Source organism: Cyprinodon tularosa, unplaced genomic scaffold (genome assembly GCF_016077235.1).
Source record: "Cyprinodon tularosa strain WSP-4 unplaced genomic scaffold, ASM1607723v1 ctg176, whole genome shotgun sequence".
In the NCBI taxonomy this organism is placed as follows: domain Eukaryota; kingdom Metazoa; phylum Chordata; class Actinopteri; order Cyprinodontiformes; family Cyprinodontidae; genus Cyprinodon; species Cyprinodon tularosa.
In genome coordinates, this window is record NW_024038582.1 from 687097 (window position 1) to 699328 (window position 12232).

At 32.3% G+C, this 12232-nt stretch overlaps 1 protein-coding gene across 1 annotated transcript; it reads left to right on the forward strand.

Annotated features, from left to right (window-relative positions):
- The first annotated feature begins 266 nt into the window (after positions 1-266).
- Positions 267-11795, forward strand: cdh26.1 (cadherin 26, tandem duplicate 1). The gene is made up of 19 exons (XM_038281821.1): positions 267-337; positions 2872-2934; positions 3033-3125; positions 3250-3396; positions 3480-3627; positions 4006-4178; positions 4269-4397; positions 4490-4675; positions 4771-5039; positions 5666-5808; positions 5898-6125; positions 6211-6432; positions 6683-6795; positions 7134-7193; positions 8012-8077; positions 8206-8268; positions 8918-8953; positions 10110-10202; positions 10470-11795. Exons 1-19 carry the CDS (start codon positions 311-313, stop codon positions 10671-10673), a joined length of 2463 nt encoding a protein of 820 aa, XP_038137749.1. The 5' UTR covers positions 267-310; the 3' UTR covers positions 10674-11795.
- The last annotated feature ends 437 nt before the right edge of the window (positions 11796-12232 follow it).

Sequence of the window (12232 nt, forward strand, 5' to 3'; positions counted from 1 at the left end):
TGAGCTACATAGCTTGAGGGTGTACACCTGAGCAGAGCCAGAATCAGAAGCACAGAGTGTTCAAAATTCCGCTCTTAAAGTGAATTTTTACAAATACATAGTAAAGCAAATTTTGAAGACCTGATTACATTTTGTTGGATATAAAAGGTCTTTGCAAATAGTCCTTTTAAGAGTACAATTCCCTTGATTTTGTGTCAGCCAATCTGATGCTTCCAAGCATTGTGGGTGTGGCCTTTCCGAGCACTAAGTCAGGTTGTTTTTGCTTTATACAGACTGTTCTCAGTAAGGATAGGAATCTGTGAAAATCACGATGAAGAGCCTTCCTCTGCTTCTGCTGGTAAGGATTACATATATTGTCTTCATTTCTGTTCTATATGCACTAACAGAACAATAATGTATCTTACAGAAAAAAAAAAAAATCAAAACATTTTTTTGGCTAAATAAAATTACCCACAGCTTATATATGTAGGCAACTTATTTTTTGCATACAGTAAGAGCACAACTTTTATATATCAACAACTTAATTTATAAAGCATATAGCTTGTTAGTGTTACAGTTTATGTAACTTTTGTGCCAATATTTACAAATAATAAAAAATTCTGGAGGAAGAAGGAGAAATAAAACTTATCGAATATCTTTCCAAAAATTTTCTACTTTTGCAGAATTAAAACATTAATGTCCTCTTTTTGTTACAAACTTAACTGAAACTCTAGAATCTGATATCATGGTAATTCTCATCAGACCTTATCATAGATAAAATAATTCCTTCTGAGTTTCATATTTTTCCCTTGCTCCTGTGGTCCCTTTTTTTCTGCACATAATAAACTTTACTCTTAAAGGAAACTAGATTTTATTTTGTACAGAAAACTTTCATTATAAAGGTATTTCTGAAGGCACACCCAGATGCTGTACTAAGTTCACCCTCAAGCAGATAAGGAACAACGTATCCCTGTTTGATGAGTCTGGTGTCAATGCTTTGAATATTTTCTTTTCGACTCAACGTTTTTCTCATCGATTCAGAAAGACGGTCCATGTCATGTAGAAATTGAAAATGAAAACGATTTTTCTTTAAAGGTAAATTTACTCCTTTAGTTTGAATTATATCACTTGGCTCCATATGCTTCAAGGGCCCACTGGTGGGGCCTCTACGGTTTTAACTCCACAGAACAATCACAACCAGTGGCATCAAAACATTAGCATTAATAAATATAGCTGAGTTTTTTTTTTTTTCTTTTACAGCTGACAGCTTTTCTTTCTTTAGTTAGTTTCATTGGTTTAATCCAATCAAGTCAGAAAACGATAAAGTGCAACATTATCTTTTACACCTTGTTAGAATAAAGAAAATCAATAACTACTACAGAATACCAAAAAAATAAAGATTAGGACATCGAAAGGACTGCAATTGAGACAAATGCATTTACTCTCACCTCCATTTCTGCATTTTATTTCCTTACCAATTTGAACAGTTGTGGAAATTTACAGTTTAATAGCTATTGATTTCAGTGTCATGTCATAAGCAAATTACATCAAAAACAATTTACAATAAATAAAGCCTCTCACGACAGTTTTAAATTGAATGTAAAATAGAATTTTAAAGTTTAAATTCAGTTTAACCTTCATATACATTGTCTCTCAATTGAGGAACTCTACAATTAAATAGACTGAAACAAATCTAAAATAAATTTATTTTAATTCTGTTTTGTCAAACTACATAAAAAAACAAAAAGGACGTTTTAATTTGATTTTCTCAATCATATTGAAATTGCAACCTGACATTTAAATATCCCTATTTTACTTATGAGTGGAATTTTCGTATTCAGTAATTATAAAATAAGGGATAGGTTATTGTCAATAGCATCTCTATAAAATATATTATTTTCTTTAGCATCTAGTGAGAAGAACATAAAGAAATAGTTTTTAAAAGGGGGTGTTCCCAATGTGTTTGGTGAGAGAAAAACTCTATTTCAAAATTTATATATTTAAAAATAAAATAGCTGCCGTTTTTGTATATAGACGTTTTATAGAGGCTTTCTAAAGCATTGAACTGCCAAATAATTTCTGAAATGAGAACTGTTTGAACAGAGTTATCTCACTGGCCTGATTTATTTGGTTTGCTTCTATGTTTAAAGGAAAGGTTGCCATAGCAATATGTTTTACATGAAAACTTTGTGCAGATTTTACATCCACTGTAAACTTTAAAAGAACAGTCTATTCTAATAAAAAATAAAGAGAAGGACAGACTTTCTTTAAGTCAATTTTATCAGAAACTCACAAAGAGAGTTCCATTGAGTTTTTAATCAGTTTTGCATTCTAATTTTTCCATTCTATTTGCTTTAATTGTAATGTTTAAATGTCATAGTATATTTCTAAAAGTTTATCATGGTCTCATTGTTGTACATCCATGACATTGGATATTGTAATGTGATTGAACAGATGTTTAAGAGCCACGTATATATCTGGGTATTTTTCAAGTCTTGGTTTCAATCAAGTGAAAATCTGTAATATGTATTATTTTGCATGCAGTCATGAGTTTGTTTTTTGTTTTTGTTTTTACCAATAATTTTAGATTACTTGAAGGATATCTAAGCTTTACAAAGATGGCAAAAAAGCCCTAATAAATTTTAAACATTGCTGTCCACATAAAAAGATTATTTTTTTTTTTATAGCTGCTCCCATCCCATCTCACCTTCTTTATCTAGATTTGTGGACCAAAAAAAAAAAACTCTCACACACATGAACAAACACAGCATGTTTTACAAGTGAATTTCTGTGACATGTTCTATTTTGTTAAACGACATGAAAAAAGGAAATGAGCAGCAAATTGACTTTGCTAAGTAAGCCCCATTGCATCTTTAAATTTATTCCATTCAGATTACATTAGCAGCCCTGGGACTGAGCGAAGTGGGAAGCAAGCCACACAGGCGAGCTAAACGGGTAAGTAGTTAAAAAATTGAAAAGAAATTATTATAAAATGTTCTTCTTAACAAATGTTTCTGTAATTGTCTGCTTAAACTGCTTGTGGGCTCCTTTAGGAGTTCTTATCGCGTTCCAAGAGAAGATGGGTCCTATCTACAATAGAGCTAGAAGAGGAAATGGATGTTAAATACCCGTACAGAATCTCTAAGGTAAAATAATATGCTTTCTGTAATTACCATATTCTGTAAGTGTGACAGCTCAATATTCAATGAAGGATACAAACACAAAAACGAAATGCCACTGAGAGCCTAATTATATGTGGATCTCTTATAGATGTACAACGACAAGCACAACGACGATCACCATATATTTGTAATGGGTGGAGACGGTGCGGATGAAACACTGTTCAATATTGATGAAAAGACGGGAGATGTCTATGTTCTTCAACCTATCGATAGAGAAACAACTCCCAGCTTCCATGTGAGGAACAATGCATTACTATTAATATTGACTAAGATATGCAATATTCTAAAACTGTGTTATTTTAATATTTTCATAAACAGATCACATTTGATGTCAAAGAAGAGGGAACAACAAACAGTATTGACAGACAGTTAGCTTTTGATGTTGAAGTACAAGATATAAATGACAATCCACCAAAGTTCATAAAGATTGATAAAATAGCCAAGGTATTTGAAAATGCCACATCAGGTAAGTTCACAAACAAGCCATTTTTTCAAAAATGTGCAGATTTTTTATATAATTTTAAATATAATTATGCATTGAAAAAAATGAAAGTACACTCTTGATAACGGAGATGAAATAATGAAATAATTTTCTCTGTAAAACTACCTTTTTTTATTTTTTAAATTACATAAAGTAAAGGAAACTCTTCCATTACCAACTTAAATTAAGTTGACTATTAGCACATGAGGGGCTCTTGCTTATGTTTACACTTTTAAATATTTTTCATGAAGAAAATTTAAAGAATGTAATGTAATGTAATAAAATGTTTTCCTGAACTGAGAGGAAAAAAAAACAAGTAAAAACTTCAGATTGCCTCCCTGATTTCCGTTGTTTGTATTCCAGGAGAATTCCTCCCTGCAGCAATGGAAGTCAAAGACTTCGACAAGGAGGGCACAGAAAACTCAACATTCACAGTCAACGTTGTAGACCAAATACCAGCTGAACCAAAGATCAGAGTAGACAATACAACAAAAAATGACTGGCGACTCAAACTGGATGGATGTTTTGACTATGATGTAGGATGTATTTTATTGAAAGTGGTTTATTGTTTGAAAATTTACAATCAGTGCATTTTTTTTGCAAATGATGTTGTACCTGTTTTACAGAAAGCAAAGCAGTACAAAATTGTCCTTAAAGCAGTTGATAAGGGAAAGCCACCACTTTCCAGCACTGCTACTATTATACTTAATATTATTGACACAAACAGCCACCCACCGAAGTTTAAAAAGAGAGAGGCAAGAATCACTCATGATACCATTATTTATACAGTTTTTAAAATATTTTTATAACTTCAGCTAAATTTGTCTTTTTTTTATCTTTTTTTCAGTATGACGCCGAGGCTTTAGAAAACACAGCCTCTGCCGAAATTTTAAGAGTAGGAGTAGAGGATAAGGACTCGCCCGGCACTGAAGGCTGGACAGCCAAATACTTCTTCATCAGCGGTAATGAAGATAATACCTACAATATTACCACAGACACCGAAACAAACGAGGGAATTATTGGTATAGCCAAGGTAACCATTTCACTGGACCCTACAGAAAATGTTAATTTATGACTGAATCCACCAATCTTAAACCACTGCTGCTTCTCAATCTGTGTTTTCTTCAGGGGAAAAATTTTGATATAACTACCTTTGTAAACCTGGAAATTGGAGTTAGAAACATTGAAGACTTGACTCTCTGTAAAGATGGTAAACAATCTACACCTCCCAAAGACCAACCCCTCGATTCCGTTAAAATCAAAGTGAAGATGGTTGACACCAACGACCCCCCAGTGTTTGAAACAAAATCAGATAAAGTACACATGGTTGAGGAATCAGAGCCGGGACAGCTGCTGTATACTCCTGTAGTTAAAGATATTGACTCTTCTAGCTTCAGGTACTGTGCCTATATAATTGCATTCCTGTTACGCATTATGAGTTTGTGGATGCAAAGTAACTATTAAGGCAAATTTTACCATTTATAAAATAAATACTAGCCAAACTTTTGCAAGTTCTGGTAGTACATGTTTTAGGCAAAGGGAAGAGAGTGAAACTTTTTTAGAGAATTAAATAAGTGTCCAAACATTGATTTTTAAGTCCTGTACCTGAATGAAGGTAGGCAGGTTATGCAGAGTTGGGTAGTAACTAGTTTCATTAACTTAGTTACATTTACTGAGTAACCTGAGTAACTTGATTCATTTTTAGTATCACTTTTACAGTATTAGTTGATTAATTTCTTGGATGAATATCTTCTACTTTTACTAAGAAAACAAATGTTAAAATGGTGCTACTATTTGCTATGGCAACAGCTTAAGAATCTCTGGGCTTACTTAATTGCTTTTATTTTGTCTATATATAACCATATCAGTACATTTCAGAGGACATTACTATCACCTTTTTTGATAAGCTTTACAGTTAGAAATATATGTAGATAAAAGTGCTTGTTTCATTCAATTTTACTTGGCCATTTTTCTCCAAATAACCAAAATGACCTACCGTCTGATTTTTCCGATTTGCGTCCAGGTACATCAAGGTAAATGACAGTGCTGACTGGGTGACTGTTGATGAAAAAACAGGCCAAATAACATCAGTCAGTAGGATGGACAGAGAGTCACCCCATGTCGTGGATAATGCTTATAAAGTTGTTATTGCAGCTGTCGATAATGGTATGACAAAGCACCTCTTCACTTTTGCAGCTACACAAAAAAAAAACATATTTTATTAATTTATGAATTGAACTGCTCTGCTTTTTAAGGTGAACCTCCAGCCACAAGTACATGTACCGTCACAATATACCTCAGGGATATTAATGATAACTTACCTACGTTGGTCAAGAAGACTGCTACTTTGTGTACAAACGAACCTGAAGCGATGGTCAAGGTACCTGTTAAGGATACTGACGCCGATCCATACAGTGGGCCCTTCAACTTTGCCTTGGAAGGGGATGATACTATTAAAAATTGGAAACTAATCTCTCAAAATGGTTGGTTAACCCCTTTTTACCCTTTTCACTAAGACTACCTAACAGTCAATGTTGGGTCACAAATATTTCTTTATATCATAAATAGGTAACGAAGTTACCCTTAGTAAACGGACGGATCTCCAATATGGTAACTACTCTGTGCCATTGTTGATGGAGGACAAACAGAATCAGGCCTCCAAAGAGACTCTGCAAGTGGAGGTGTGTGAGTGTAACGAAGAAGGTGTTTGCCGTGAATTGAAGCCTCTGTTAACTAACCTTGGTGCAGCTGCCATTGGACTAGTTATTGCAGGACTGCTTCTCTTTTTGCGTGAGTATAAGAGTAAATTTATTTAAACTGATACAGTATTATACAATATATATTGAAAATTATTAAAATCCATCTAGCTATTTATACAAAATATGTACATATGATGAAAAGCATTATAATACATATATATTAAACAACTAAGCTTTAACAAACATTTCGTTTTCTTTTAGTACTATTTTCTCAGTTTAACAAAAAATATATACTTTGTGTAAAGACAAATGAGCTCAAAGTTTTATTAATGTGTCCACAGTATTACTTGCTGTCTTGACATGCAATCAAAAAAGGGAATTTAAAATGGATATTGATGATGGACATCAGACGTTGATCAATTACAACCAAGAAGGAGGGGGCACTGATTGCAAGGTCAGTTTGTAAAGCAACTGTGCTGAATGAAGAAAGACTGTTTGTACCCCATATAAGGAGGGATTTCCAAAAATGCAGATAGTCTCTCATAATCAGTTAACTTTGACCAATTGGAATCAAAACATGTTGGAGTATGTTTTGATTTGATTCATTCTGTATTTCTAAATGATTAAAAACCAATTGGACCAGTGTTACTTGTAAAATCCCTATTTGTAGCAAATTTGAACCATATCCAGTAAATAACCTGAATCTTAATGAAAAGACACATGCTGAGTGTGATAAACTGCTAGAGCAAATGCATTAAGTGTTGGTTTTTTCACATCCTATTTCTTTTTCAGTCTCCAATAATATTACCACAAGCCAGAGATGTGAATGAGGGCCTTAAGCAGTACATGCAGGTACTTGTCACTACTTTCTAGTGTTCATTTCTTTTTAAGCCTGTGTGTGATTACCTTTTTAATGTCAACTCTAAGTAAGTGGTATTATAGTCTTTGCCAAATCATACAGTAATCTGTTTTAAGCTCTAGCATTATGAAAGTTGTTTCCCAAAAAAGTCTGGTATTTGAAGAATACACACAAAAAATATAGTCTGTCTATAAAATATAATAGTAATAATAATTTCTTTATTCATGACAATTTAAAAAAAAGTAAAAAAATATATTTCTTACTTTTTCTCTCTAGTGACGATTCCTGAAAAGATTTATTTTTCTTCTATTCATTATAAACCCACACCTGCTATGTGTTGTACTTAGATTCTCCACCAGATGGCATTAGGCAAGCATATAACTTTATCCACCGTTTTTTATATATATATATATATATATATATATATATATATATATATATATATATATATATATATATATATATATACACATACATATATATACATATATATATATTATTCATTAGATATTTTATATATTATATATATAATATATTATTATAAATATAATTATTATTAATATTTATTTGCAATAACTCAGTGCAATATATATATATATATATATATATATATATATATATATATATATATATATATATATATATAATCAAAACCAAATTGAATATGTGTATTCAACAGGACACTTATTACTGAAAATATTACTGAGTGTAATCCTTTTGTAAATAGTTATTAATTGGATCTTTTTTTTAGCCTTCAATTTCGCAAAAGTGGTTTTGGTCAATTCTTTATTCTTTTGTTGTATCCTACTAGGAAACTGAAACATCCCCTGAAGATTTGTATAGAATGGACCCCATGGTGGCATCATCTTCTTATGGGGTAACCATAGTTCAGATGTTCTATTAGTGGTTCAGAAAATACTATTATAATCCATTGGTTTGTGTGTTTTATTATGTTTCCACTGCCTTTGGAAGGTAATTTAGCTTTATTATAAAATGTGTCCACAGATGAACACGATGGAGTCTCAGTTTCATGGAGGCTTCCACGGAAACCTTAAGGGAGAATCAAGAGTGAGTGATTAAGGCCACCACATCTAATCTTTCTCAGTGACTGTGTGATATGTAAATTGCTGTGTCAATCTGGTACCTTGAGTAATTGATAAGTAGTGCACTGAAACTTAAATTAACAAAGCTTGTTCATTTCCAAAAATATAAACAAATAAATGTACAAGCTGGAAGTTCCCAGTTGTTAATATGAAAGAGCTAAAGCTTATCTATACACACATTTAGCATTTGCAACAAAATGGTTCATGAAGAGATCATTAACCTGTTTAGTATATGTATATAATTTTGCTTCTTTCTATTTTACATTTGCATAATGATTGTTTTAAAGTATTTTAATTTTAACATTGTATATTTAAGATTTTATAATGGTACACTTTTGTAGAGAGTTTGGTAGTTAAAGCAAAGCGTTCATATTCTGAGTCGTAACAAATACTGCATAATGTACATTTGCTGTGATCAATAAAAATTATTTTCCTTGTCCTTAGTGAGACAAATTACAAAACAGCAACAACATGAGTTCCCGAAATCCAGAAAAGAAAATATGTCAGCGTGGATACAGATATAGCTATACTTTGTATTTCAGTGGCTTAAAAGAAAAAAAAAGAAAGGTTAAAATATTAAAATAAAGAGTTTTTTTTTTCTTTCCTTAATTCAGCGCTATGCAAGCACCATTGGGAGGAGCACATTTAGGGTAAGTACACCTCCATTTTTTGTTGTATGCAAAAATCTTGATATGCTGAATTTCCTCTCATTCAAAAAAAAGCAAACTTTAATTTATTATATTAATATTTCTAATAATGAAATCCCTGTTGCTGTATGTCATGATTTGATCGTGCTTTCCTCCTTCTTGTTTTCTTTGCTTGTTTGTCAAATTTTCTACATTAATTTAAATATAAGTTAAACTACTCATTGAAGCATTAAGTGCAGTGTTAAAAAATATGATCAAGGGAGAAAAAAATTACAAGGCTATGTGTAAAAGAGAAAAAAAGACATGCAACAGGCAGAAAACAAGAAATCCAGAAATTGTTTAGAAATAAAATTCTAGAAAATGGGGCTTGGATTTGTTTGTAACTTCAGTAATTATTTAGCCCCCCAATAAATTCAGGCACAAGCAATTATCTAAAATAAAAAATTAAAACTGAAAATAACCTAAAATTAAAAACAATGAAAACATGGGGTGCATATATCTAATCTAACCTCATTATAAATCCAGCTACAATAGGACAATTTTCTTTCTGCATACTGATAATCTTATCTTGATTTAAGAATGGTACAGTAAACAAGCCAATTAAAATAAAAGACACTAATGAAAAGTCATGTATCCAATGAGGCTCCATCAATTCTCTTCAGTAGGGAAAGATATTTGGTCAGCAGTGTGCAAGGGAAGTCTGGGTGTAAATTCTGTTTAAGGCTTTAACAGATTTAGGGATGGAACACCCAGAGCTACATTTTAATTAAAGCTCATACAGGAGTAAGAATAAACCAATAAAAGTCCAAACCTCAGTCCAGTTGAAACTCTGGAGTCATGCTTCGACTCATACATGCTCTGTTTGGTCCAGCCTAGCGCTTTGCATAAAAATAGTCAAAAAACGTATGTCTCTTCATATGGAAAGTCAAAGAAACTTACTCCAAAAATACAAAGTGTTAAACTTTTCTTTTACATTATACTTATGCACCATGTTGTTTGGCTCTGTAATATAAAAACTGATTAAAATGTGTTTACTGTAACTAAATGTGAAGGTTTATAAATATTTATATAAACAGATTAGAAAGAAATGTATGAGAAAATTGTCACTTTATGTGTTATTTTTACTGCTGCTATTAAATCTTAAAACTTCTTATATTAGAGCAACTCCACCTACAGCCAGTCTATGAGAAACTCTTCCTTCAGCCAATCTACTAGAGCCACAGAGGCTCATCTTCGAAGCCAGCTTCACCGGGTAAGATTAACTCACCATTTTGTACGCTCACAAATATCCTGAAAGAATCTTAGCTGATTATCTGATTAAATAAAATCTATGTGCCAGACAGCAATAAATAAAGATCAATCATGTAATAACATTTTTAAATAAAATTTATTTATGTAGAAATTTGAATCACTATTAGCATAACTACTGTACGTATTATGGAGCCAAGGGTCAAAAATACAACAGTTTAAAGTGTTTTGATGATATTAATGTGTCTTTCTTCTGGTTTAAATCCCACAGCGTCTGGGGGCCTATGAGAGAGAGTCATCATTAAGCACAGACTCTGTCAATTTTTATGAATATGAGGGGAGCAACAAAAGTTGTCTCTCACAGGAAAATGATCTATATGAAGATTTTGATTTGACATTTCTTGAAAAATTGGGGCCACAGTTCAGTACCTTGGCAAAGATTTGTACGCCAAAAAGCGAAGTAAACAATGCTTAGCTTAAAAAAAAACATGGAATGAAATAGTCATAGCCTCTCATATCTCTAGTTTGGATTTAAAGATTAATACAAAGTGACAGACAGAGATGTGCAACAGTTAGCTGGATACTGGACTATACGTAAGTTAATTACATACATCTTCAAAGTCAAGTACTGTATATTTGCAAATGTTCTTGAAACTGGGATTATGTGGTAATTGCTAAAGATTTATTTGTTTCAGCAGTTCTTGCTCTATTCAGTAGGGAAAGTTGCATTTGGTTTAGAATAAAGTATGTTTGCTTGTTTTTTTACTTTTATAAGTTGAGCAGAATAAGATCTATCAAAAAGCACTTTTAGTTTTGGTGGTTTGGACGTCAGTGAATGTTCTATGTACTACATATTGACGTTTTCCTAATGTCTTTTATGAGCATCAACACAATGAGTGGTTAAAGTTATTAATACTCATTAAGCTGTAAATCTGTTCATGCATGGTGAGGTTGGGAATTAAGAGTGGAAGATTTCATTTGTTGCCTTTTTAAAATACATTTTATTTTTTATAATTCTAGTCTTGACCTTTTTTTTTTAAGAAAACTTTTAAATATGGTGTTTTTAACTGATTTAGTATTCAGAATCACTAAGAAATATGTCCACAGCCATTAAATAAGAAAGTGTTCAACTTATGTGCCAGTTTTCATCTGATCTAAATGTTGCATGGTTTAATAGGTTGTTTAATAGGTTGTCTTGTGTTCTTATTTGTTTATTACATTTCTTAGTGTCAAGATCTGCATGTTATTTATGTGGTATGGTGGAGCCTTATGCAAAAAGTGTACAGAGGTGTTTTCTACTTGTAATACAAAGCCTGGTTAAAGAAATATCTGTCTGTGAGTACACCTAAGAAATCCCCCAAAGTCGGACTGTAAAATGATGGGGTTTTGCTAAGAAACTGAGGGTTCAACCATTATTGTGGTCTTCGCCTTAGCCTGTGACACACATAGCCCTGTGCAACCTTTATTGTGAAATGCTGTGCTCTGACTGCCAAAAAACCAGGGAGATGTGACACCCTCCTATATTTTAATGGGTTAGATACACAACTGTGTTATCACTACATTTTTTTTAATTGCTCAATAAACAAAATGCCAAATATCTGTTTGTGTGGACTTGTTTAACGATGTATTTCGCAGGCCAAGTACAGTTGTAACTCGTGTTGGCTGAGGTATGTTGCTCCTGTTAGCCTACCAGGGATGCGATAATAAGACGACTCGTAGGAGCATCAGAAACAGTGTAGAATGCACATCATTTTAAGCCACAATTTATTAAATGTATAAAAAACTTTATCATATGAAGATTATGTTTTTTTTTTGTCTGTCAAAGTTTTTTCGCCTTGTAGAGCTATAGCAATGCTTACATCGTCAGTATGCTATTGTCAGTATGCTTCCTACTCGCCATTCATGTTACTTAACCTAAAGCAGCTTTATTTTGAAAAAATTGTGTTGAAATTGATCTCCAGCATTTTGTCTTTGTCAACTTAATACAATTTATGTTTTATTGATTTCAATTATGCTTCATTTTAACATCTTGGC